The following is a 26,636-nucleotide window of genomic DNA, read 5'->3' on the forward strand; positions in this document are numbered from 1 at the left end:
TATGCCTAGGGGTCGGATAGCCAGAAATGTGATAGAATGTGACCATGTCCCGTTGTCTTGTATCCTTCCCGCACAAACGTTTTACTGTGGAGATACCTACCTTTGGGTAGGTACACTGGCAGTGTTGATATTCATAGCCTATCACTCCTTGTGTTCAAAGCCCGCTTCCTGTACCATTGTCAAAGCCCTTCCTCAAGTGAACCCAAGTGCTATTCTGGTTCTGGGAGTACGCCATCACCGACCTCGTTGTTTGTCAACGGTATCCTCTTCTCCCAACTCACTCTGAATAACCTCTGAATTCTAGGAGTACACTATTGCCAAACTCAAGGTTTATTCACGATACCCCTCCTCGCCATCTCACTCCCAACAACATCTGAATTCCAGGAGTACACCATTACCAAACTCAAGGTTTGTCAACGGCGGTTTTCTCGCCGACTACAGTGTCAGCCTCACTTGCTCGTCTGCCTCCTGCACTCAAACTTGGAAGGCCCTGGCTTCTGCGCCGCGCTTGCATCTCGGGATCGACCGAAATACTTTGTCCTCGACTTGCTGCTCGAACGAGCTCTGGGTTCTCTTCCTTCAAGATTGCAAAGTTTCTTTCGGCCTCCCAGTTCCAGATGCTGTCGGATGCAAACAGGAGATTCATCTCCTCCAGCGTGCGTTGGTTCGACTCCGGGTACAACGCCCATACCATCGGTATGGTCAGGACATTGCATGCTGCGAAAATAAATAGGGTATACTCGCTAATGGCGTTGAACATGACGGGACACAGCAATGTAAGCCAACCGTTCCCAATTGACCAACCCAATACGCCGAATGCGTTTCCTTTAGCTCTTATCTATAAGATAGTTAGTATAACTCGGGCAAAAGTGAGTAGAGGGGGAAAAAAGTTAAGGTGAAAGTGAGTAGAGTTGAAAGAAATATAGGCTAAAAGTGAGTAGAGGAGAAAAAGTTATAGTGAAAGTGAGTAGAGTTGAAAGAAATGTTAGCTAAAAGTGAGTAGAGGAGAAAAGGTTATAGTGAAAGTGAGTAGAGTTATATCAAAATGAGACAAAAGTGAGGAGAGTTATGTTAAAGAGAATTAAAAGTGAGTAGAGGTAAGTAGGACGGTGGTATGAGTGAGTAGAGTTGGATATGGAATGAAAGTAAGGAGATTTGAAATAACTTACCTCCAGGGGAAAGATCTCAGCGGGATAGAGCCACGGCACCTGTGAGGTTCTAGTCAGCAAGAACGAAACGCCTGGATATATCCTTTAGACTTTACCGTCAACCAGGTCGCACCAAAGATCATGGTGAACAAGAATACCATTGCGACAGCCGCGTTACCAGATTGTGTGGCATTGTTTCCACCCTGCTTGGCCACATTTGAGAGTCCTCCCGCAAGAAACAGGGTGACCGCCTGTCCGATCGAGCCCCAGTACAAGGTCCAGCGCCGACCAATTCGATCGAGAGTGAACACACATACCAACGTCGCTAGCATATATGTTATTGTGTTGAGCCCAGCAATCCATTGAGAGTCCTTGTTTGCGATCCCAGCAATCCTGAAGATGGTGGGCGAGTAGATTGTTACTCCAGCTATACCGATCCATTCTTGGGCGATCTATCGGCTCAAATATGAGATTCTTTCTTTTTCAAGCTGAAAATTCCGCTGAGATAGTTGTACTCACCTGTAGCCAGACCACAAGTTGAACTCTCCGACCGGTATGTAATTTACCGGAATCGATACCGAACAACATCTTGTAGTAATGCTGTCTACTGGCCGTCGCGCGCTCAAGTTCAGCGATTCCACAGATGTCTTGGTACTCATCCTCAGCCCTGCCGTCTTCTTCTCCACGGAGCCTCCCCAAAATGTATCGAGCTTCGTCACCACGACCAACCTTGGTAAGCCATCTAGGTGACTCAGGAAACTGCCAGCAGACGCAGAACAAGAGGATCAATGGCGCGATCTGAAAAGCGATCGGAAATCGCCATACGAACTCGGACTCGCCATTGCCGTAGTAGGTGCAGGCGTACTCGAGCCAATACGCAACAACCACTCCGAAGATATTCAACGTGAATTCTATGGCGACGAATTGACCTCGAGAGGTGTGTTCCGCTGTTTCTGTTGCATAAACTGGGACAACACAGTTCAGGAGACCAGTTCCTGTGAGAGGTCTATCAGCCACGACTCTCATGCCCTGTTCGGCAAGTTCCCTTCACTTACCAAAGCCGTTTATCAACCGAGCACATATCATCCAGGAATGGTTCTGGGCCGAACATTGCAATGTTGCTCCGAATATGGCCCAAGCTGATCCCAGGGCAATGGTCTTGATGCGTCCATAGCGATCTGCAAAACTGCCACCCGCAAGGGCACCCACCAGGGTTCCAAGATAGTAAACAGCCACTATGCCGCCTTGGAGAATCGAGTTGTCCACCACGACGGCACCAGTTTCCGGGTCTGTGTGACCGAAGTTCATCAAACGATAATAATCAGGGGCATTGTTGACACCAGCCATCATTCCTGGCAGAGAATCCCATCAGTTACGCCCCGAGTTCGAAAAGCTTGGTGTGGCCCACTTACCTTGGTCATAGCCAAAGAAGAATATGGACAACCCTGCTAAGCAATTGATAGCAATCAAAAGCTTTCGCTTTTGAAGCTTGTGTACGATGTTATTTTTGCCGATTTTGTCCATGATGACTAGTATGGCATGCAAAGCATCTGGTTCCAATGTTGCAAGAATCTGAGGAAATCTGGGTAGCTATCTAGGAAGATATTTGTGCGCATTCAGCGCATCCATGACCTGACACCCCATTCTCAACCTCTGTGACGGCATGGTGGATATGAGTTGTTTGGGAGCAGAACCCGGGCGGAGATCCTTGCTATTCCTACTGATTCACACGGTTTCTGTGTGATATGGTTGGATGTTCAATAGCCGGTGCTGACGGCGATCACCTGAACATTAATTTTTGAAGGGAACATGGTTGATATCAGCGGGCACCCGATGGATATCCCCACGTTGCTCCCCCAGAAAGTTGCGTCATAGGAAGCCTCAACCGTTCATTCAACCTTAAATATAAGGCTTGACCCTAGGATATTCGGCTCGAATACGAGGAGTTTCTAACTTCATCGTCATAGATATTGTATAGCGTGCCGTTCGAGCCTTTGTGAGTTATAGATATCGCGGTACTGCTGATCGATAGTAGGGAGCAAAGCAATAATTACGAGGCATGCTGGCACTTGAAGTTTAACTCCGGAATGCTGGATGTATTTATCCGGGCGATTCTGTGCACAAATAAAAGCGGCCTTGCATGTTTGACTAATTTGGCATAGTGACATTCGTTTTTCCTATTCGCATCATTGGTTATCGATTCCGATCCAGCATTGTGAATCGATTGGGGCTTCCACCTTGATTTCTGCACTACAAGGGAAGGAACCTCAATCGGCATTAGAAAATATCAGAGTCTCTACAAACTCCAGAGCCTATTTTTCTCCCATGTGGTCACCCATGAGCGTATCCCAACCGATCCCATATTCCCTGAACACCCTTGACAAGGATTTACAACTGACACCATGCCCGCGCCAGAAGACATGTACAAATATGAAGTTGACTTCACCACCCTAGCACTACAATACCCACAATTTGCAAAGAGGTTTGCGGGCCCCTAATTTCGTAAAAGAGAGTCTAGGGTCAACTCCCTCTCTCAGCATCTTCCTCGTTTGGAACTCCAGGCTCATCTGATTTTCCCATCTCATCAGGTTAAAGCAGAACCGCCAATTGGACTTCTCTGATCCAGAAAGCGTACGGTATGTGGGCCAAGATCCCTCTTTCCGTGTTGCATTGAACAGCGCTCGTCTGACTCGCCATCTCTTGCGCCCAGACAACTGACCAAGTCACTTCTCCATCGCGACTTCAATCTCAGCATTGAACTACCAGAGGACAGGTTATGTCCACCGGTAGGCGATGATCTTGATCCTTGAAGATATAAAGTTTTCTGATGCTACAATATGCAGGTACCTAATCGGTATGCTTGCCCGAGAGACTAGGTCTATCTCTTGCTGATTGCCTCGAAGACTCAACTATGTCCTCTTCATTCAGCGTTTGATAGACACCACTGCTCCAGACTATCGCCATGGAGGTGACTCGGATCGTCGAGTGATTGGGATTGACATGTATGTCGTCCTCAACACCCATGCCCTAAGCGTTTCCCATGGTTGGAAGCCTCCAATCTCATGAATGAGTGAAGCTAACATTCGACACAAAGTGGCACAGGATCGTCTTGCATCTATCCTCTTCTCAGCTGCCGACAGCGTGCAAATTGGCTTTTTCTAGCAACAGAAATTGACGACAAGAATCGATCATTTGCGCTGAATAATATTTCTGCAAATGATTTACAGTCGCGAATCAGATTGATTGACACAGATCAAGAAGGAAAAACTCTCATTCCTTCCAGCGAGCTCGAACGTTTTGACAGGTATGAACTTATGGTCCACTTAAAGTCAAATCTGTTCTAACGTGGTTTAGAATCGATTTCCTTATGACTAACCCTCCGTTCTATGAATCGGCCGCATCAATGGCACTGTCTGCAAAGCAAAAGTCTCGACCACCGAATTCGAGTTGTACAGGTGCTCCAGTCGAGATGATCACACCTGGTGGAGAAGTCGCCTTTGTTTCTCGACTAGTACATGAGTCTACAGCCCCGAACATGAAATCTCGAATACAATGGTTCAGCAGCATGCTGGGCAAACTCTCAAGCATAGCCTCCATCGTTGAGAAACTAAAGGAGCAAGGGTGCACAAATTACGCTGTATCGGAATTCATCCAGGGGCAGAAAACGAGACGATGGTGTGTGGCTTGGAGTTGGATGAACCTTCGACCCAGCCTGGCGGTTGCCAGAGGTATTAGTGGTGTCAGTGGTGTTGAGAAGAAATTCCTGCCGGTCTCGACGGAATTCGACCTCGAGCTCCAGGGCGATGCAGACGAGATTGCCGCGAAGATAAATGAAGAAGTGGGGAACTTAGACCTGAGATGGAGATTCCAGCAATCACAACGTGTCGGTATGCTGTTGAGTCAGGCTGGGGATGTCTGGAGTCGGAAGGCGAGGAGGAAGAAACAAATCCAGCACGTGAAGCAACATAAGAACGAGGATGAGGACCTGGAGATGAAGGACCATGATGACGACGAAGACGACGAAGACGATGAAGAGGAGCCAGGTCTAGTCGCGAAAATCTCGGTGTTTAAAAACGCTCGAAAGGACGTGAACGAGATAAAGATCCAGATCCGGTGGCTCCAAGGACGAGAAGCAGTTGCCTTTGAGAGCTTTTGTGGCTGGTTGAAGCGGAAGCTAGAGGTGCGCGGTTGAATCTCTGGTGTGAAATATGGCAGCAGCAAGAGGTTTAGTTAGTCATATGCGGTAGTCATCATCGCTCATAACGCTGCAGTATAAAAATTATCTTGGAACTTTTCGAAGTATTACCTAGGTAGTGATACGCCGTGACATACAGTGCTGTAAGTCCTTTTGCTTCCTGGAATCCATGAATGGCATACATGCAACATCAACAACCTCGGAATCCGATGTCAAGGGCGTCCCCCCATTCATCAAGCGATAAACCCTCCACCCGCACATTATTCACTGAATTACAATTCATTCCATCCCCTACTCCTCCCCCTTCAACCCATCCAGCTCGACACTCAACCTCTCCCAACCCTGACTCCCCTCCCAAACACCCTTCCCCCTCCCCAAGACCCGTCTCGCGGCAGTGCGGGCCTTGAAGCGCCATTTCTCCTCGACGAGTCCACCGGTGCGTTCGCGCTGCCGCGGCCCCAGCTGGCGATAGCGCTGCATCAGCCAAATGGTCTTGTCGACGACGCCGTCCCACTGCGGCTGGCTGACGGTCGTGAAGTCCTCGGCCGGCGACGTCTGCGTGAGATACAGGCGCCACGAGGTTTCGGCTTGCGTCAGCGAGAGGGATGGTCGGTTGCGCCAGGTTGAGAGCGTCGAGAGCGTGGTGTATAGGTCCGGGGACGAGGTTGCGAGCGGGAGGATCAGTGTGTCGGTCATTGTGAGGAGGGAGGCGGGCAGGTGCGGCAGGCGCGTTGGTTGGGGGGTGGTTGTTTCTGATGATGATGATGATGTCTGGAGCTGCTCGGCAGGTTTTATGGAGGTGTCTTTTTGGGCCGCTTCCTCGGTAGAGGATTCACTATCACCATCGCCGGAAGCACCAGCACCGCTCTCGTCGGTGACCGGATATTCGTACCCGTTCGTGATATATTCGACCAGTACCTTGTAGATGGCGAGATCGATACAGCCCTCACCGTCTCGTTTACCGCGCAGCTCAATCACCCGGCCCATGGCCTGGATGATCTCACTCCACGGTGTGCCTGCGCTGGGCGGAATCGACGCCGCGACCGTCAGGTAATTGTCCCAGACACGGGCATCGTCGCGCTTGAGGGTCGCCGCCCGCCGCAGGGCACGCAGCGCCGAGAATACATTCGCGTATGGTCCCTGCTGCTGTCGGCGTTCGCGCTGCTGCTGTTTTGTTGCCGTGAGTGGGTCGAACGATTCATCTTCGTCTTCGATGGCTTCATCGTCGTGGTCATGCCTCTGTTCAGCATGAACGCCAACCGCCTCAGTATCCCCTTTCTCCTGCGGAGGGACAAACGGCAACTTCAACAACGCCACCGCCATATTACTCCAGGACTCGCCGTCGTCGTCGTCGAGCTGCACGCAGCGTGTGAAGCTTTCCACCGCCCCCTGCCACGCCTCCAGCTCGAGCTGCACGCAGCCGAGCGCGAACCAGCTGCCGCGGTCGATCTGTGAAACGCCTAGCGCAAGCGTATATGCGTGCGCCGCGGCCGCGAAGTCGCGCTTCTTGCTGTATTGTCGGCCGAGGGAGCGCTGCGCCCGTGCGTATCGATTCCCGGAAGCGGTCCATGCGAGGTCGTAGTATGCGGCGTGTGTTGTGATGTCGCCGAGGATGCAGAGCAGGCGGGGCGCGTCGGTGGGTGGTGGGGATGTGCGGAGCTTGAGGGTTGGAGATTGAGGATCGTGGGTGGTATTTCCTTGGTTTTCGGGAATGTCCATGTCTTCGAAGAGAATCGATTTCAGGATTTTGGTGGCTTCGCCTTCGCGATCGGTCGCGGCGAGACACAGTGCAACTTCAGCGTGCATCTGCAGGCGTTCGTAGATCTCGAGCGCCGTTTTGAGCCCACCCATGTGTGTCCAACGCGCGGCAAGCTCGGCTTCAAGTTCCCATCTCAGTGGAGGCGAAAGCTGGTAGACGTACCTGAGTCGCTCAGCCACAGACGCGGACTCGGATGCGGGTGCTTTCGGGAGGAATGTACTTGCTGTTGCTGTTGTCGATGAAGGGTTTGAGGTAGGTTCTGTAACCGATGGAGCAGATACGGATTGAGATCCGGGAGGGTGAGTCTGTTCGGATGTTTCGGCGATGACCTGATCGACTACGGCTTGAAGCTGGAGCAACCCTCTCTCCATCGTCCGGGACTTGTACCCCTCGATTCGACTTCGAACGAGCAGTGCCTGCGTGTAGACTTGCCAATTACTCGATCCACCATCGAGGACTCTCGTGGCGTAGGGAAGGGTTTCTTCTCTTATGAGGCCATCAATTGGTGAGGTATTTGAGATACTGCTTGCCGTCGCTAGGAGGATGATGCTGTCCATCGGAAATAGAATGGGCTGGTTGGCTGGGTCGAGCGCCGCTAGCTGTGGTGGAAGACCTGATTCTGAGGATATGACTTGAGTCATGTTGTCGGAAGAAACTGGTGCCAATGTCTGCTTGAAATGGATTCGCTCGAGGAGGGTATCGTCATTCAGAAGAAGGTTCTCCGGCTGTGTAGGGGGATTGGCCAGTGGAGAGAGATGTTCGTGATGATCAGTCGGCGGCCGCGTGGGCGTTGCCGAGCGGAAAGGGAACCCGGTCGAGGTGGGCGTAGGGCTTGTGGGCGGGATTGGACTCTTCGGTCTTGATGGGTAACGTGAACCTGTAGGCGTGGACAAATCGACGGCGCTGGCTTTTCTTGAATCCATGCCTTCCGCCCTACTGGACTTTCGACTGCTATAAGGCTCTGGCTCGTGATCTCTGCTCTTTGCGAGGACGACCAATTGAGTGATATCACGATTTTGGAATTTTGTACGCTTGCCCAGAGCGCCAGACAAGGCGAATTGGAATTGTCTTGTGGTTGCTGCTTGAGCCAGGTCGACCCTGGCGAGTTGATCATCACCGTAGTGAGTTCTGACGACGGCTCGTTCAACGAGGAACTCGACAAAGTGTTCTTCTGCCGCTGCACCGCCATATGCCAATCGTGATGAGAGTTGATGTTCGAGGACTTCGGCATCCGAGTATAGAGTACTGCGAAGGGATGGAGATTCTTCCGAAAGGAGCTTTTGATGCCAGAAGTTGACTCTAAGACGGGCTCGACGACCGTTGAAGCCTGCTTCTGCCAGCGTGTTGTTCGAAGCGACTACCTTGGCCAGCCAAAACAATTCAATGTGTGGAGTCAGTGAATATGGCCCGCTACCGTCAACAGCGAGATACTGGAAGATCTCGTCCTTGAGCGGTTTGAGACCACCTTCCCAGTATGTTTCTGGGAAGATAGATTCTTCCGGGTTGAAGTCAAGCGGCGGACCAGTGCAATTTGCTTGCAAGAATGCCTCGAGAGCCGTATAGCCGATCTTGAGAAAAGAGAGATGATTTGTTGCATCGTTGAGAAGAAACTTCAATCTCGAGGTGACGCCACTGATGAACGGAGTCTTCTCGGCGTGAATAGCATCGAAGCCGAGTAGCTTGCGGGTAAGAGGATCATGCAGAACCTCTAGGAAAGATGAACCCATCTTGGGATACGGGAATAAATGTTCCATCCTTGCGATAGAGCAGGGCCAGGTAGACAGGAAGTGCTAAAATCCGTGCTTCGTTAGTCCCCAGACTCACTTCCTTGCAATCTGGAGGAATCCACCGCGAAATGTCTGTCGCTACAAATTTGCCGATGGCGAGCCTAGTCCCCTGTGAAGTGGAAGCAAGCAGACTCGACCTGAGGCTTACAGGACCCTTGAATATCACCTGGTAAAGTCCCTCCTACCTAAGCACCAAGCGAGCAAAAAGTTCATGCCAAATCGTGGGCACGTGATAGTAGGATGCAGTGAATTGAATATAAGTCGCGCGACAAGACCGTAGCTCCAAAATCGACAGAATCCCACCTAATGATGCACAACTCAAAGGACTGCGAGACTCATCTTAGGCCTGTCATCAACACGTAGGTCAACGTTTCGAGGTTCAATTGTGGGAGTCACTCAACCGCAATTAGTAAATTGTAGCGAATCACGTCGAAACTTCAGAGTGTAGGGGTGGCGAGGATTTATTCACCATGGGCTCAATCAGGTTTCGCGTTGGGCGTTGGAAAAAGCGGAGAAGCTTTTCAGAGGTTCACTCGCGAAAAAGAGGAGAGAGAGAGAAGAGGCAAAAAATCTGGTTGTTCAAAAAATCGTCGTTGGTCACGTGTCTTCAATTCTCTCTGTCTTCGTTCAGTTCAATCGAGTTCTGCTTCTTCCCTTCGGATACTCCTGTCCAAAGCCGCTATTGATACAAATATACACTCTCATTCGATTCCACACTGCAAGCAAGCCATCTGGGGGCCAAAGGAAGGGAAAGGCTCAAAAAACAGCAAAGACAACACGGCTTTGTGAACGAGGGTATCTGATAAGAAGCCGGAGAATATATGTTAAAAGAACAGTTTCCAAAAAAGGTGGACCCCAGATTTGCTTTGTCATTGCGACTTTGATATTTATTCCTGCTTTGGCTTTTTTTAATTCTTTGTTTTTTTGGTGCCTTTTCTATATTCTTTTTCCGGTTCGGCCGGCTGAAGCGGCCATTCTCTTTCGATAGGCATCTCTATACCTGATGCGACCAAACGTTCCCAGTCCGTAAGCTAGGAAGAAAAGACCGGTCCATGCCATGGTGATGATCAATCCAGTGGGGAAGATGCCGAGAGTCACTCCCGGGAGGATGAAAGGGAGAGCAACTTCAATGGCATTCTTGGCTGCTGCAGGAGTAACCAGTTTCTCATCGAAATCTGAACTGAACTCTCCAATGACAAACCATGCACCCTCACCAGAGGTCATGTTTGCTGATACTGCCTTTTGAGACTCGGCAGTGTTGAGCTGGATTTCGGGCAACATCAGTGACATGAGTTGGGTGTTGTTAAGCTTCTTGATATCCAAATGGGTCAAGAAGGATCCCATGAGGAGGTATTGTTCAATCTCGGTCATACTGCTGTTGGTCGAGGTTGATTGACGTTCTTCAAGATCTCGCTTTTTGGCGTTGGATTTGGGTACAGACTGGAATCTGGTCGATGAGGGATACTTGACACCGATTTGAATATCGCTGACGGTAATGTTGGCAAAGGCCCCCTTTGGTTGGAATGCCTGGTAAAGTCGCAGATCTGCCATAAAGGCGCCCAATTTAGGATCGTACTGGAGAATGTTATAACATGCGGTCAGTCCGGCGTCGTTTTCAACACCAGTGACGGACTGCAAGGAATTCAAGCATGCTGTTGCGATGGATTGGTTCAATGCTGAGTCGGGTTCGGATAATGGGAGGAGGCCATTGAAACTTTGAGGTTGAAGGTTAACGTCGGTGCCTACAGTGGCGCGACGAAGTAGTTTATCTGCGACCTTCTTTACTTCGTGCGAGTAATCCCTCCTTCGAATGGCGTTGGGCAAGTGAATGATGGCTTTGGCCGAAGCCATCTCGGACAGCACCAGCAATGCCGGTGCGATATATGTCGTGAAATGCATGTTGGATGTTGAGTTTTATAGCGACGGTTGGAAATGAAAATCTTTCCTGAATGCTCTGGAAGATGGGGAGAGGGTTCGAAAGGGTCGTCGAGACCGGTTTGACAGACCAAGCGCTGCTCGGAGAAGGAATGTGGTAGGCACGGCCAGCGAAACCAAATGAATGTGTAGAGGGAGGGAGAGGAAGGGTGAGAGAGGTACCTGCCCCGGGCGTGTTGAAGATGATGAAAGAGTGAAAGAGTGAAAGAAGGCCTGTGCTATGGACAGTATGGTCTGAGTGCTGAGACTGACAGAAGGGCTGGGCCAGTGGGCATCTACTATAAAACATTTTGTGTATGGGAACCCCAGTGGCCAAGGAGGTTTGACACATGGTCCATGGGTCCATGGCTGTGGTGTGTGTCCTACCATGGCCGGTGGGTAGGGTGATGCATAGACCGGGCGGGACTACCACCAGGGTGGTCTGAGCAGAGCAACTACAAGAGAACAGATAGGAGAGGGAGGCGATTCTAACCGTGGATTAAGCACCAGAGTGGATCGTCGACTTGCATTGAAACATCACGCAAGAGAAGGAACAGAGAAAGGACGTACGAATACCACCACCAAATGGAGAGAAGGGAGTCGTAAGTGGCATCGGTAGTTGGCTCAAGCTCGAGCGGAATGGAAACAAAAAATGGCACAGCGAATCGCTGAGGATGGGTCCTCGGAGCGAGTCTAGCAAATAGGGTATTCAGCGTCGGTACAAGGAGAAGTTGAAAGTGTGGTGCCAAAGAATGCAGAACTTGAATGTAACAAGGAGACGCTTTCCCGACCATTCTGATACACTTGATGTGGGGAGACCAGAAGCTTAGGAAGCAGGGGGTAGGAGCCTCAACCGTCACCAGCCGCCGTGATTGGGCCTGGGCCACCCGTTTCAAGCATTTTGACACGGAAACATGCACGTAGCCGTGTGGCTGCAGCAGGCATGCGCAAGCCTATCGCTGCCGCCCAGCGAATATCCAAGGTACCCCCCGTGCCCCCCTTTGGCCGCCTATCGCTCTTAGGGCCTTCTAACCCCGAACCAACAGACCGAGGCGCTCCTTATCCATTCGTCGCCCGCCCCTGCCGAGGGGTCGCAAACCTCAAACTTCGGTCCTGCCAAGTTTGGTCGTCGCGTCAAAATCATTGGCCATGGTTGCCTCCCTGGTTTCAACGACCTCCTGGTCAGTGGTTCAGCGGCCATTGTCAAACCACTCTGCCGCCGAGCCATTGTAACAATTGGACCTGGTGGTCTCTGCAATCAAAGCTTCAGATGATCCAGAGAACAATGAATACATATACATAGACCTTCTCTGTACCCGCGCGGATCTCACGAGGCTCATTGATCTATTTCCAACGAGGCTGGTGGACCCTGACCCGACCACAATCTTCATACGCGCAAGCAACACATTTGTTCCAGTGGCCACAGTCCAGTCAGTCGGTAGGCAATTTGCCCACCAGTGGTTCATGACTACCTAGGTGGGTGGGTGCCAGGTTACCTAGCGATAGCTCATCGCAATCTCCAGCAAACTGGGTTACTTGAATTGGCATTTCATATAACTGGCAACTCATGTTCAATCTTATCAGCTGTCCACCAAGACCAGGGCATATTTAGCCGTAAACATTGACATGGCCAGTACTCAGTAGTCACTAATCACTAACACATCAACCATGAAGATCTCATCTCAATTGTTCCACGTGTGACTTCCATAATGCTCCGCAACCAGACCCGATCGTGATATTATGCGCGCCATCTTGTCGATCACACAATGCCAATCCGTTGGCAATGGCACCTTTAATTCCCCGATCCCTGCACCATTCGAAGGAAATTTCGTACTTTCCCCAGCTCCAGATTGTTATCCTTCTGCTCACTGATGACCGCTTGCACCAGTCCGTCCAGCAGTTCATCCACTTGACTCTCGCTGGCGCCGGTACATAAACTTACAATTTGCTTGTATCGTTCTTCCAATTCTCCACTTCGCGCCTTCAGCGTTTTCGCCGTCGACTCGAGTTGCTGATTGTGTTGTTGATAAACCTGGGTCCGCCCAGACAAGACCTCTGCTCGCTCCAGACTGGCCAGGAAATTGGCTTGATCCTGCGTCAAAGCCATGTTGCTGGGGTCATCCATCTCTGATGGGAATAATTGTGCTACCAAGGGAAGCTGGCCGTCGAGGTCGAGTCCTTTATCAGCCTCTCCCACCTGCACATCATTTTGAAGCGTCACCGGCGTTTCGCCAGATTGCATTTCTGATCGTAGCTTGAACGTGGCTTGCCGCAAATTGTTGATTTTTTGCTCTAGTTCTTCTTTTTCTCTTACCGTACTTCGCACTTCTTCGAGGCGCCGTCTTTCTTCCGCCAACGAATTACCAGACTCTTTGAGCGCTGCATTCGTTTTGTCGAGAACTTCTCTCTTCTCCTTCATCTCGGCGGTAAAGTCGGCTTCGGACTGAGATAAGATTTCCCGGATTGCTGCCAAGGTTAGTCTCATTCCTGCCACGCTGGGTGCTATCTTACAGATCATGAGCCCCTCTTGCGCCTCCTCACATGATTTTTGTGAAGAGTTATTGGTGGGGACCGAGGGATCAAATTGTATCATGCTGTGATCGTGCACTTCTCCATTGGAATGAGTGCCGACTCCAAAGTCTGATGGGGCGAGGCCACCTCGGTTGACTATATTGGGATCCGCACCGACTTCGACCAGTTGAGCAATGATCGAGGTTGTGCTGGTTCGTGCTGCCAAATTCAACGCGGTATCACCTGCTTTGTCTTGTGCATTGACGATCTCACTCATAAATTTGGCCAGTGTCATCGGTTCGGGTTGAGATGAGCCATTTGCTCCCGTCATTCCATCGAAAGACATTGAGGCTTGCGCCGATGTGCCTTGTCGAACAACATGTTCTAGCAGTGATTCGAGGTAATACTTGCCCACAGCAGCTCTCCCCTTCATAGCAGATGAAACGGCAATATGATGTAAAAGGGTTCTCCCTCGACCATCTCGGACTTCGATGCTGGGACTTAGAAGTTCGAGCAATTGCGGAAATGAGCTTCGATCCAGGTTATTGCGCGCTTGACAGGCCGCAATTAATGCTGTCTCACCACCGCTGTTTGCACGCCTCATGTTGAAGCCTCTTTCGATCAATTTCTTCACCAAGGCAATTCTAGCCAGGGTAGCAGCCCAATGTAACGCAGTATTGCACGACCCGTCAATAGGAAGCTCGAATTCTTCACCACTCAGACGAAGAAAGGCTGGATGGTCTTCAAAATCCGTTCTTGAGGCATCGATGAATAGATCTAACAAAAGTTCTTTCTTCTGTTCTTCTAAAGGCCCTGACACAGGAGGCAGTGGCTCGATGCCGTAAGGAATATCGGAAGTCATTAGGAAAGATTGACCTGGTTGAGAAAAGAATGATGCGTGCTCAGTAGGGGTACCTTCTTGAAGCGTAAGATCCATGGACCCATCATAGGGGTTACCCAGGAACGATGTTTGAGGAGATGGTCGGATTCGTTTGCGAGGGGGTTCTTGCGCGTCTGTAGGAGGAAAATCGGCGAAACTTGCGTTCTGGCTCATTATTCCACCATTGGTTCCGAAACTATCTTGTGAAGTCATGCTTTGCATGCTCTGTTGACTTGCTCCCTGGCCGTAAATGGGATCCTGCCCGTAGAAGGATTGAGATTGTCTCCGAGGCCCAGCTGAGCGGCGTCCATCCAGCTGACCAGGCGAGTCAAGGCGAGTCCGGTTGAGTGCATGAATGGCATTGGCGGCAGTATTAGACATATTCTTGAAAAAGGTACCTCCAGCAGATTGACTTTGTGGCCGTCCATCACCAGTGTACATGCGTTTTCTCTGTGCAGCCATAGCCTGTTCTTTAGTAGGGGTTTCAATGCCATGATTGAGGCCGACGCTACCATCAGAGGCAATTTCATAGTCAAACAGAGGGAGGAGCAACTGCTCAACGCCGTATTGCCGGGCAAACTCGCGACCACGGTGATAGTTAACCCAAGTGCCTTGATATTTTCCATAGCCACCTTGAACTTTCTCATGTTCGCCGGTAATTTCTTTCTCGAGAACCTTTGTCCGTTTGCCCTTATCGACACCAGCAACTTTCAAGATCTGGGTCGCATTTAACCATGAGTCAGCACGACGTCGCATGACAGCGATTCCATTAACCTCCATTTCGAAAACCGATACATTCGAATAAACAGCAGTGTAGATTTGTGGAGGTTTAACTGCATTGCTGTGGAAATTGGGCTGTGCATAGGCATGCTGATCCGGATATCCAGCATACGGATTGGGAGCTTGCATCATGGGATTTCCGTTAGTCATAGGCGCGCCGCCATTAATACTATAGACCATTTGTGGTTGCTGTTGGTGTTGAGAGCCAGGTCGAGGTAAGGGAGGTGTAGGAGCAATATTGGGGGGAATGGATTGAGCTTCATAGGTTCCCAAAGGAGGGGCTTGCTGAAAAGAGTTGTTTAGAGAATTGGAGTGGGCATGTTGAGGAAAGGAGGGTGGCTGCGGAAACATAGCTTGTTGAATGCCACCGGACGCCATCATTAGTATCGCAGTATCGTAGATAATGTAGGTTCGTTAGTCAAGACATGTTCGGGCGCAATGGCGCGCGGTCGGGGATGGCTGGCTTAGGGGGGGCATGCAAAGCGAGATAGGAGGTTATCGCGCAGAGCAGCGACAATGGGGCGGTAGAAGAGATGCGCCGGAGGAGTGAAGACCGTTGAAATGCGACAGTAATGAGTCTGCGGACAGGGCTGAAAGGTAGAGAAGTAATGCTGAGTGTCGGGTTGGAGGAACAATGGACGGGGTCTAGACTGATTGACCTTGGGATGGAAAGAGGGCTCGGCAGAAATGAGTGGAATCGCGCTTCAGAGAAGGTGAAGAGGAAGAGTGAGGCAGTTGTTCAGCTGCACTGGCAGCGACCACTGACGCAGTGTCGGACGAGATGCAGTTTGACAAAATGATGATGGCCCATTCAATAATATTCACACACCAAACTCACACGGACCGTGTTTCTGCGTGGTGAACGACTGGGATCTGAGGTGTCGTGCTTCGCGATGGACTAGGACCTTTGCCATTTCACTTGCACTTGCCTCGCACTTGCCTTTGCTCTCCCCACTTTCCAAGGAAGGCGCGTTTCGCGTTTTTCTTGGCACTTTGAATCTTCACTTCACCCACGTGACCTCTATTCTTTACTTTCGTACCCTCACCATCCTTCTCCCATCTCGACGTCCGTCGACAAAACTCCCCTCCTTCTGGAGATGGCATGACGCAAACCAACCCCATTCATCTCTACCGCTCTCTCCTCCGCGAAGCCAGCTATCTCCCCCTGGCACCATGCCGCAAATATATCCACGGCTTCATTAAACAATCCTTCCATCGCCACCACCACGCCCCCAAAAATGATGGGCAACAACGCCGCTACCCGACCCTCAACGCTGTCCTCCCGGCAACCCACAAATTCAGCAATGGCAAGATCCTGACACTGCAGAAACAGACCGCACTCCTCTACCGCGGCCGACAATTCAACTCGCTCCTTGTGCGCGCCAATCAAGGCGACATGAAGTGCTTTGAGAAGATCCTGCGCATGACATACGGCCGGATTGGGCGACGACGCTACGAGCTCCTGCACTCTTTCAACTCACCTATCCTCCTACCCCTAGGCAGAAATCCTCCACCTGAATATTGCGCCCCGGAGCCCCGCGAAGCAAAACGTTCGCCGCACTGGAAACCGCCGAATCAGATGGAGGCTTTGATCGCGAGCCAGGCGCGAGAGCAGGATCTGATGCCGCGCAATAAGTCGCCCAAGGTCAAGCAGCTACTGTCATCGAACGTCCCAGAGACAAACATCTGGGGGAAACCGCTCTCAGCCCGCCGCAAGACCAATAAGTTGCACAAGTGGTATCTGCAGAACACACGGGCTGTTCTCCCACCCCTCCCAGCGAAGGAATACGCCGAACTCCTAGCCATGGTGACCGGGGAGGTACCTTTCCCAGAAATTCCGACCCGCCGTCCACTCGGCACCACGACCACTTCACCCAGAACGAAGCGCGCATTCCCCAACGAAATCGAACTCGACCCAGCCATGAGAACCACATCCCAGCTCCTGATTACAGGACCACAATGGCGAAGCAGCAGCGGCATTCCCTGTCCCAGTACCACCGCCAGCACCGGCAGGGGCAGCACCAGCGGTTTCGGAGGACATCCCAACGCCCGCGCCAGGTTCACGCGGCGATACATGAAGCGACGACTCTCTCGCGCCGTACTGGTGCAGACCCCGCTGGCACATGCAGCCGAGAAGGCTGAGCGTGGTATCACCTTCAGCTGGACGGACGGCCGTGCGCACGACAAGATATATAAAGCCGCGGTGCCCACACTCAAAGAGGGCAGTAGACAGACGGATTTACTGTTCGGTTGACCCAGTGCCTGCCTGTAATATGATGCTGCTTCGATCCCCCTGTATAAATATCTAGGATAGCGTGTGCCCAAAACAGAACAAAATATAAATGACCCCGAGCAGCCTCGGAAAAGTCTAGTCTCTGATCAAAACATGAATTAAATTCGTCTCCATTCCACGTGCTGCTCTCGTCTGCAAGTGGTTAGTTTACGGTAGTGGTTCTCTTACATTCCACGACGTGGACGTCGAATATACTCATGGGAAATTGATGAACAATGGTCATATCCCATAGATTGCCTGATGCCACCCGCATGCCTGAAAACTAGTCGTACACTGATATCGCTACCCTTCAAAACCCAGAAGACTGATGAACCAGACCCATTTTGACGCCAATAATCTGGTCCCGTTTGCCAGTCAGTTGATTTGACCCTTCTACTGTCGTTCGCGATCCGATCGCATCTATGTTCCGTCGCTATGCTAAAATCAAAACCTATGTCGTTAGTCATTACCTTACTACGCGTGATCTCATGTCGACCCTCCAAGCATGGCACTCATTGCCATATACCATGTCAGAGTCGCTCCACCATCTATCAGTCCCATGTTGAAGTTTGGCTGTGAGAAAAAGTTGAACGCTGCTTGAGGGTTAATGATGGCTAGATTAGCCATTATTAGACCTATCTCATCCGTCAGTTCAAATACCATGAATCCCCAATCTACAAAGATCTTACCTCTCCATCCACCTTCGACATCGTTGACCGGTCTAGCTGCACCATCGGCGAAGAAGAGGTTCCACTCCTCTAGTACAAATTTCCCTGCAGCAAAGTTAGTTTGGACTTGCAATTGTCTGTTCTCCGGTATGACTTACGGCTTCTGGTCATGGTTGAAAAGGGCATCATCGGGATCATGTGAATACTAGATCAGTCAGTAACTTGGTCATTGGGGTAGAGGAGGATTCCATTTTACCCTTGGATATATGACAAATCAGCGCCAAAGTACGTAGCATGATCTGCCTTGTTTTCGAAAAGAATACCAGTGACCTTGTTGTTGATGAATGACGATGGTTGATTGGCATTATCGCTATCCATCAAGAAGTAGTTGTGCAAGCTTCGAGCCAGTAAGGAAAGCATCAAATTGCCACGGGCTTCCATCGAAGCATCACCAATTGTCTTTCCCCACATTTTCAATGCGTACGCAAACATGGCATCTTCAGACGAGGATTCTTCGTCTTTTCCATCTCCACTTTCGAACAATCCTTTTGCCCAAGAATGTCCTTGGAAAAAATCGAAAGATCTGAAGACCGGAAAGTATTGATCGAGAGAGCTGGGATTGGCCACGTCACGAACCAGGGCATTGACCCAATCTTTGTTCGCTGTGAGCCATGTCGGATCCAGGTATCCAATGACAGCAGCAGCGTGAATGAAATAACCCCAGTGAAAATGGTGGTCATTATAATACGAGTTGCCGAAATCGACACCAGCATCCCCAGTGACATAGCTGGCGGATGATACTATTCCCTTCCAGTCAGTGTCATATAACAGAGGGAATTCCTGCTGATTGTTGGAAAAGACTTCAAAGGCGCTCTCAAGTTCCAACAGGGCAGCTTTAGCAAGATCCTGTTGCTCAGTCAAATCGTGCATTGTAAAGCATAATGTTGCAAATTTGCTGAGTGCCTTTCCGCTATAGTACATGCTGTTCAGGTTTGATTGTGCGGACATGTTTTGCGAAGCTTCGATGGCTGCAACACTCTGAATGGCAGAGATAGTTGAAGGAGAAAGAGTCGTCGTGATTTGTGTATCACCATCTGGTCTCCAAGGTGCAAAAGAAAGGGACGTAGGAAGATTCTTCTCCTCAAGTACCCAATAATCTGCAACCACCGCAGTAGCCACCCCTTTCGTAAGTGTATCAAGTACCAGGTTTGTGACGTTACCCAATGTGTCAGACTCGAATGATTCAACATGATGAGGTAGAGCGAACATGAGAAGGCTTGTGATCGAGGCGTAGGCTCCTCCCTTGTTCCAAGTGAAACTGTACTGAGCTGTAGAGTTATGAGCGTAACCACCAATGGTTCCAGATGTTGGATAGGCCCCGACGGCATTATCGTAAATGGATTCGAAACTTGCATCGGGTAGTTTGGCAACCTGAATATCACCATACCAGTTCGGGATTCCTTGAAGCAAGGTACTCGTAATGAGTTGAAGGTTTGGGGAAATACCATTGGTAGCAACCGCATATAGCAACCAAATTTTACCATCTTCAAGCGTGACTTTCCACTTGAAAACACCCGGCTTGGGTGAAGCTGCAGAAGCAATACTTCTGAAGAAAACACTGCTTTGAATGGCTGGTTGGAGATTAACGTATTGACCTGTGATGAACCCCATCCCTTGAACCAGGGGTAAAGTCAGGACAGATGTTGAGCCTGCAGATGGTTGAAGGTGGATATTGGCAGAAAAGACCTCCAAAGAATCCGCTGTCAACACTGTAGATGTACCGAATTCTGCGGCGGAGAGTATGATTGACTCGATTCCTAGTGGATTGATGTAAAAAGCATTTGGTGAACCGGCAATGCTGGGATTTGGGGCACCGAAAGACTTCTGATTGTCGTCAATATGCGAGATCGCCATACCCCAGCTTTGTGCATTTCCGCTACCCTGACTCCATCTTAAAGTGTATGGTAAGACGAAACCAGGAGAACCTTGACTACCTAGAACAAAGTTTTGGTAGAATTTATTTGTCTCGATAGGTCCTCCGTCCAGATTTATCCCTAGGCGCGGGACTGGGTGACCACCACGTTGTCCAATATTGTTTGGCGGTGATCCAACCGCAACAGGCTGAAAGATGTCTTGCCCATAACAACCCAAACTCAGGACGCAGCTTGCTGTAGCACTTGGCAAGTTTGTTGGCAGATTATCGGTTGTCAATGTGGTGGCTACCGTTCCAGTTATCGTTGAGGAAGCGGTCAAAGTGGTTTCGATTAGGGCAGTCCCTGTTGTGGTTATCACAACTGGTCCAACTGTTGAAGTGGAAATAACACTTCCGTCAGATGTTATCGTCGTGTTGAAAACGGTGACGGCGGTAATCACAGCAGTAGTCTCAACTGGTATGCTTGTCACAGTCTGGGTGAATACCACAGTTTCAAAGGTCGTCAATGGCAAAGTAATAGTCTCGGTTACTGTACTTTGCGGTCCAGTCCCGGTTGCAGTGCCAAATGGAACTGAGCTATCCAGCGGCGACAGGGTTGCAGATGAGACTGTTGGTTGACCAGTAGGGAATGGCAGAGAGGCAGGATTTCCTTCTGTCTCAAGGGTGGGATTTAGGGATCCGGTGGTGTCAGGAAAGTTTTGAGATGCGGATGTTATAGTTGGGGACTGTGACGTTGGCACATTGGTCATCGTCACTGTTTGAAGGCTAAGGTTCGGGTCGACGAAGGTAGTTTCAGAGCTCCATTGGAATGCCGACGTCTCGTGGTTATTATCTCCCATGTTATTATTCCAACCAGGAGCACCCCCAGGGCCGCCACCAGGACTGGTCCCATGGTCACCATTCGGGGCAGCAGGGGGTGTGGAAGGCCACTCAGTGGGAAGTGGTGGCCCAAATGCTTGCCCAGTGCTAGATCCTTGAGGAGACGAAGAATCGCCCCATTGTGAGGGGGCCTGCGCCGGCCAAGAAGAGGCGATATCAGGTTGATTCGGTTGATTAGCAGGATCTGACCCAGGGCCTTGGAAAGGGTTGCCTTGAGGATATGAGTTCTCTTGTGGAGGGCCGTGAGTGAAAGCAGCAGCACCGTTTGCGCCTGAAGATTGGATGATAGATGTCAGTGAATGATTTGGATCAACGTTGTGAGGAGTGTCACAACCAGGATCTGGAGGATTCCCTGACTGACCGAAAAATTGAGGGGCAGGAAATGCTCCGGCAAAGTAAGCCTGTGTTATGGTCAGCAAGATCGGAGTCCATCTTTTCTGCATTCTAAGGGGAAGGGAATGGCTTAGTGTTCGGAATTGATTGGTAACTCAAGGGGTCTTGAGTCACAGAACAACGGCTAGAAAAGCGAGCAATGGCTTTGGAGTGGTAGTGTTTCTGGATATGTTCTTCGTTGGAACTCGGTGCTTCTGGGAGTTCCGCCAAAGGTGAGTTTCGGTGAGGTCTAGGATGGACGAATGACCGAACGAGTGTAGAGATCAATATTGAGTTCGACGCTCTGGCAGTGCGAAGTATATGAACAGGCAATGATGTATTCAGGAACAGCCTCGGCAGAGGGAAGGGATGGTTGACCGCGACAACATAGTACCGAATCAAGAAGGTGGAGTAGTGGAGCATACCAGAACAAAGCCTTTGGACCCGGTGACAAACATGCACGGCAGTCTGGATGATCAGTGAGTTCGTTGTTGAGAGGGGCTCGAGCTTTCGGTACGGGAAGCACGGGTTGAGGCGTTCAGACCAGGAATCAAGGGCCGAGGGAGGCGTTTAGAGATAGAAACTAAGAAAAGTATGATGAGGAATGCTTGGCTCATGATACGAGGATGAGACTTCTGTAGGTCTTGCAGGTTGAATAGGAGGTTGATAAATGCCACTGGAAAGCGAGAAGCGATGCGAAATGAGATGGTGGCATGCCATGATCAGGTATGGTGACTTGATCTTTCCTAACGGAGGGGTTTCCATTGCATGCCTTCTGCATGTTTGCCATATAATGAGGCACTGCAGGTGCAGGTGCAAATGCAGTCTCATGGTGAGCACAATGGTCCATCATACCTTCCGATCCGCTCACCTTTGAGATGGAAGAACTGGGCTAGTTCAAGCTTTGGTCAACCCTTACACCCTCAAAGAGATGGGGTTTGAGGGGCAAATATTGTCGACCAATTTTTGGATTAGCATTCACATGCTAGTGTGGTATTTTGAGAGACAGGGTGACACGACGTGAACAGGCGGGCAACACACAAGTGCAGTGTTGATCGAGGGTCAGAGGTTAGAACTTCAGTGTGTTTACACGGCCCGCTCGGATAATCTGTTCCGGGAAATACTCCCGCTCTTAATGTCGTCCAGGTCACCAATCAAGACGCGTCATGAGTCTCGGTAAGTCTCCGATCGCGCTAGTGGCTATGCGAGGCTGAAAGTTCAATTTCGGTTTCTAAACAACACATGGAGTATTTACGAGGGACTATTGTGAAGAGAGATATTCTTATGAAGTCTTGTCATAACTGTCTTTTGAGCACATCGGTTCTCGTCATCTTGCACCGTAACTAGCTAATCCTCATCACCATGCTCCCTCTCCAAGCAACGCCAGACACCTGTCATCAACGAACGTGTCTAGCTCCAAAGTGCGTGAGCTGTGATCCTAGTCAGCAAACAGAGTTCACAAGAGACGCCACTCCGCTTTTCGCCAATCTTAAACTTCTCGCCTTAGCAACAGATTGCGCAAAGCTCATGCAACTGGACGGCTCATGGGTCTGATAACGCCCTGTTTCATCAGTACGCGTGGCTTGGTGGCATCCTGGAACGTGCTCTTCGTCGTCCACTCAGGGCCCAAGGGCAATCGAAGCGATCGTTCGTATTGTTGTCGTGACTCAAATGGATGAGGGAGTTCGCTTGCTCGATACTTGTCGTTCTTCTTAACCCGCTTCTCGTTGATGATGACTCGTTCTAGTTTCGTATCTCTTCGTTTATCCTCTGCGACTCCTTTGATCGTCGTCAACAACTTTCCTTTGGCCCGCTTCTGTGCTTTCTTGCTGATACCGTCGCCCGTCCAACTTCCCCATCCAGGTAGCGTGTTGTCAATCACCCGATCCCCTTCATCGACCACAGTTTCTTTTTTCTCCTTCTCAAATTCTTGGACAAGCTCATCTGGCCCAGCGAAAATGTCTTGTGCGAGAGCAACCGTGTCGTCTTCCGCCTCTGATCCCGAGGGACTAGTGTAATCTGCTAGCGAAACTTCGGGAACGGTTTTGCTCTTCTGCTGTGCTGAGGGGCCTTTGGTCACTGCCCCGGCATTCGAGTTGCTTGTGGACACTGTATTGAGCTTCTCTGGTTGCTTCGAGGTAGTTGCCTTAGTGCGCAGCTCTATCTTGTCCGCCTTTGGCCTAGGTTGTGCTGTACATGAAGATTGGGGTTTCGTCGTGGCTGTATGGTCCTGATTATCAGATTGGTCGAGTTCTTCATCGGATGCGCGCTCCTCAAATTCACTTTTCTGAGCAATCCCTTGGGTTATCAGTTGCCCAGCATTGGCCTTCGACCCAAACTTTTGACGTCCCCGGGAATCTTCATTCTCTGCACTCGACTCGTCGAATGACTCAAAATCCTCGCTACGCAGTTCTTGCTTGGCCTTGCGTATTTCTTCATCGTTGGCAGCCTTCCTCGCAGCCTCAGCCTTTTGCATGAACGCCATGGAGTTCAGCCGAGAGTGAGGCGTATCACGATCTTCTCCCTCCAATGCATGAAGCTTCGCTTGCAGATGATTCCTCTCATCATCCGTGTCGGAGAATTCTGCCGAATCGTCTGGTTCAGAATCGTCACCATCGGATTCATTGCCCACCTTGCCTTCAATACGTCTTCGAAGTTCTTCATCTCGCTTTGCAAGATCGTTTACACCATGCCTCGCCTCGTCGTCCCAGGTTGCTCTGCCAGTAACCTTGACACTTTTGGCCCATTTGCTCTCTCGGTGTCGGGCACCCATACGCTCTTCTGCTCTTCGGCGGTCATTTTTATCTCTATCCTCATCCGAATTGATCATGCCTGCGGCTTCCAAACGAGCTCTGTCTTCAAGATTCATCTTTTCTCGTTCTTTGCGATGAACACGGCGGTAAGCTTTGCTTTTGATCTTCTTGATTCGCCGCGCTCGAATCTCCTCGCGAAACATCAGGTCTCTTGTTCGGCGAAGCTCTGCGCGACGAGCTTGTACTTCCTCAAGTGGCATCTTCTTCTCCTGCAATTCCTCATACGCTTGAACTTGGCCATCAGCTGTAGTACTCTCTGTTGAAAGGAGACCACTCTCTTGCATAATCGCCTGTATAGTTGACTCCAACGCAGTCATCGGTTGTGTTTGGGATGTCGATGAAAGCTGCTTCTTGTTCAACACACCTGCGGCGGTAGGGTCCTCCAGTGGAAAAGACAAATGTTCAGCCCGTCGATTTTCTTTGACCGTCTCAATCCATTTGCTCAGTTCTTTCTTTGTCTCGTCGTAGGCAGCCGATCTGTCAAGACGGTCTTGTTGTCGTTTGGCGAGTGGTGGGGCCACTTTCCCAGGGATTCCGCCTCTGGAACTCTCGTTGACTGTGCCTTCATTGTTTTGTAGGATTTTGAGCGACTGCCTTTGGCGAGGGTCTTTGATGTATTGCAAGAGGTCCGTAGCTGAGAGCTTGGATGTACTTAATCCGAATTGCGACGGTATACCATGCAGAGTCTTCTTAGGAAGGCCAGCTTTCACTTCCGTCGGAGCAGATATGCCGGATAGTCCTTCCACGAAATTTTGGAGTCGAGAGTGGTCACCCTCATCCTCAGATACGGAGAGCTGCTCAGATTGATCATCCTCAGAAGAATCGTCCTCGGAATCATCCTCTCCCATTTCAGACTCTTCGTCGTGTAGCAAGTCCTTCCTCTTTCGATTCTGCTGTTGTACGTCTTCTGCCTCGTCCTGATCGTCCATGTCCCACGCAGTGGCAAGGTCGACGGCTTCTTCACCTAAATCATCGTCGGTTTCTTCTTCCTCCTCGTTATCAGGACTCTGCCCGTCGTCGTTATTCTCGTTCAAGTCCACTTCCCGAGGCCTTGCGCCCTTTTTGGGTTTCGAAATTGTATTTGAACTGCCACGAAATGTGAAATCTGCAAACTTCTCTTCATCACTTTGTCCAAAAGCATCGTCGCTAAGAATGTCACTGTCCTCATCTTCATCGTCTACCCCGACATGCCAACGGCTGCCTTCGAGGTCTGAACCCCCATCGGCGGAGTCGTCTTCGTTATTTGTGTTGACCTTCCGTCTTTTTGAGGACCGACCATCGATGTCTTCTCTTGTTCTAGGCTCGTCGGAATCATCATCGACCTCTCCCAAGCGATGCTGCGGGAGTTTGACTCGATCAAGGTTCTCTTCCTCCGCGATCTCTAGAGCGTTTAGTCCACGATTCTTGGCTTTGCGTTTCACGGGTTTAGTAGGTTTAGCCGTGTATAGCGAGCGGCCGTGTGCTTGTCGTGGCATGGTCGATCGGTTGTAGACCGGATTATAGATTCGACTTTTCTCGTGGCAACTAAGACGGCCAGGATTGTTTCAATTTATTTTATCGAAATCGCAGGTGGGGAACAGAATTCCTAAACTTTTTGGCCCGGAGTTCCGCCGAGTGCATTAATCACGTGCAAACCCAATCATCAGTAATGGAATGCGAAAGCGGACTTCAAGGTTCAAGTTCATCCTGTGGTCGAGGAAGTCAAAGCAACCAACTCCGAGCGTTGTACCTTCGACACTACGGCGGACGTCGAATCAATCTCTCGAAGATCATCGAGACTCATCGCTGTATCACCCCGAGATGGTCAGACCCTCTCCCCAACTCCATGCGCGGCTGCGCTTTACCACCAAACAAGTCGCGGGAGGTTTTTATCGTGGTTCGCGAACTGGCGCCATGGGTTCGCACACCGAATATGGAGGATACATAATAGATTACCGCAAGACACGCCATTATGTAGTACCCGACTTCACGGATTTCAAGGTGAGTTTCTACTTGATCATCTGTACCGCGGAGAGCAAACACTGACGTCTTTGGCCAACTACTAGCTGACGCCCTTCGTCAGTCTAGAGATCAGAGATCCTGGACGAGTAAGGGAAGATCAGAAAACCGGCGAGGCATATAAAATCGATCGATATAGCGGGCTAGCTTTCTTGAAAGAATGGAAGGAGAACAACCCGCAAGAATATGAAGATGAGCTGGACTGGCAAATCAATCCCAATCGGCCCCAGGCCGAGGAGCAAGAAACACCAGAGGAGTGGAAATTGAAATTACCAAGCAATCGTATTCCGTCGCAACACGGTCAACCTTCTCGCCGGAGGGAGAAGCGAAACAGGCGCCCAATTGCAGATACCACACAGCCAAGTCCTAATGAAGGAAAAGATATGGAACAAGAACGACCTTAAGATTGAGTTATTGTATCCCAAGAAAGCGTCGCGAGCATCAGAGGTGTCTGCGGGCACAGGTTCCATTACTGCCGGCTTTCTGCGTGACCACCGAAACATTTACAAGCGAAATGAATACCAGCACTTACCGAATCATTCGATTTAATAGCGGATGCGACGAACCAATCACAACTTCTGGGAGTTGCTGACGCTGTATGCGCATCTTTCTGCCTCTGAGCGCAGCATGCTCATACTCTCCATTGAGCATAGCGCGCTTACAACCATACCAAACCTCCTGCACGAATCATCAAGGATAAACCAGCCTCAATATGATGCGGGCACAT

General features: G+C 50.3%; 9 protein-coding genes across 9 annotated transcripts; 3 read left to right on the forward strand and 6 right to left on the reverse strand.

The window, feature by feature from the left end:
* Nucleotides 1-403: 403 nt before the first annotated feature.
* On the reverse strand, nt 404-2,672 carry LTR84_006048 (uncharacterized protein; the record flags this gene model as incomplete). Its single annotated transcript, XM_064849611.1, has 6 exons — nt 404-838; nt 1,170-1,208; nt 1,265-1,600; nt 1,668-2,143; nt 2,204-2,500; nt 2,561-2,672. 6 exons carry the CDS (start codon nt 2,670-2,672, stop codon nt 404-406), a joined length of 1,695 nt encoding a protein of 564 aa, XP_064703366.1.
* A 1,313-nt stretch (nt 2,673-3,985) lies between these two features.
* On the forward strand, nt 3,986-5,340 carry LTR84_006049 (uncharacterized protein; the record flags this gene model as incomplete). Its single annotated transcript, XM_064849612.1, has 4 exons — nt 3,986-4,002; nt 4,052-4,150; nt 4,243-4,452; nt 4,503-5,340. The coding sequence occupies 4 exons, from the start codon at nt 3,986-3,988 to the stop codon at nt 5,338-5,340; spliced, it is 1,164 nt and encodes a 387-aa protein (XP_064703367.1).
* Nucleotides 5,341-5,634: 294 nt separating this feature from the next.
* On the reverse strand, nt 5,635-8,829 carry LTR84_006050 (uncharacterized protein; the record flags this gene model as incomplete). Its single annotated transcript, XM_064849613.1, has 1 exon — nt 5,635-8,829. The coding sequence occupies one exon, from the start codon at nt 8,827-8,829 to the stop codon at nt 5,635-5,637; it is 3,195 nt and encodes a 1,064-aa protein (XP_064703368.1).
* A 996-nt stretch (nt 8,830-9,825) lies between these two features.
* On the reverse strand, nt 9,826-10,788 carry LTR84_006051 (uncharacterized protein; the record flags this gene model as incomplete). The annotated part of the gene is made up of 1 exon (XM_064849614.1): nt 9,826-10,788. One exon carries the CDS (start codon nt 10,786-10,788, stop codon nt 9,826-9,828), a length of 963 nt encoding a protein of 320 aa, XP_064703369.1.
* A 1,807-nt stretch (nt 10,789-12,595) lies between these two features.
* LTR84_006052 (uncharacterized protein) lies at nt 12,596-15,352 on the reverse strand (the record flags this gene model as incomplete). Its single annotated transcript, XM_064849615.1, has 1 exon — nt 12,596-15,352. The coding sequence occupies one exon, from the start codon at nt 15,350-15,352 to the stop codon at nt 12,596-12,598; it is 2,757 nt and encodes a 918-aa protein (XP_064703370.1).
* A 724-nt stretch (nt 15,353-16,076) lies between these two features.
* Nucleotides 16,077-17,228, forward strand: LTR84_006053 (uncharacterized protein; the record flags this gene model as incomplete). The annotated part of the gene is made up of 1 exon (XM_064849616.1): nt 16,077-17,228. The coding sequence occupies one exon, from the start codon at nt 16,077-16,079 to the stop codon at nt 17,226-17,228; it is 1,152 nt and encodes a 383-aa protein (XP_064703371.1).
* Nucleotides 17,229-17,732: 504 nt separating this feature from the next.
* On the reverse strand, nt 17,733-21,556 carry LTR84_006054 (uncharacterized protein; the record flags this gene model as incomplete). The annotated part of the gene is made up of 5 exons (XM_064849617.1): nt 17,733-17,881; nt 17,936-18,019; nt 18,073-18,119; nt 18,171-21,127; nt 21,524-21,556. 5 exons carry the CDS (start codon nt 21,554-21,556, stop codon nt 17,733-17,735), a joined length of 3,270 nt encoding a protein of 1,089 aa, XP_064703372.1.
* A 1,067-nt stretch (nt 21,557-22,623) lies between these two features.
* LTR84_006055 (uncharacterized protein) lies at nt 22,624-25,386 on the reverse strand (the record flags this gene model as incomplete). The annotated part of the gene is made up of 1 exon (XM_064849618.1): nt 22,624-25,386. The coding sequence occupies one exon, from the start codon at nt 25,384-25,386 to the stop codon at nt 22,624-22,626; it is 2,763 nt and encodes a 920-aa protein (XP_064703373.1).
* Nucleotides 25,387-25,564: 178 nt separating this feature from the next.
* LTR84_006056 (uncharacterized protein) lies at nt 25,565-26,313 on the forward strand (the record flags this gene model as incomplete). The annotated part of the gene is made up of 2 exons (XM_064849619.1): nt 25,565-25,891; nt 25,957-26,313. 2 exons carry the CDS (start codon nt 25,565-25,567, stop codon nt 26,311-26,313), a joined length of 684 nt encoding a protein of 227 aa, XP_064703374.1.
* Between the last annotated feature and the right edge of the window lie 323 nt (nt 26,314-26,636).

This window comes from Exophiala bonariae, assembly GCF_035927105.1.
Source record: "Exophiala bonariae strain CCFEE 5792 chromosome Unknown scaffold_23, whole genome shotgun sequence".
Classification (NCBI taxonomy): Eukaryota; Fungi; Ascomycota; class Eurotiomycetes; order Chaetothyriales; family Herpotrichiellaceae; genus Exophiala; species Exophiala bonariae.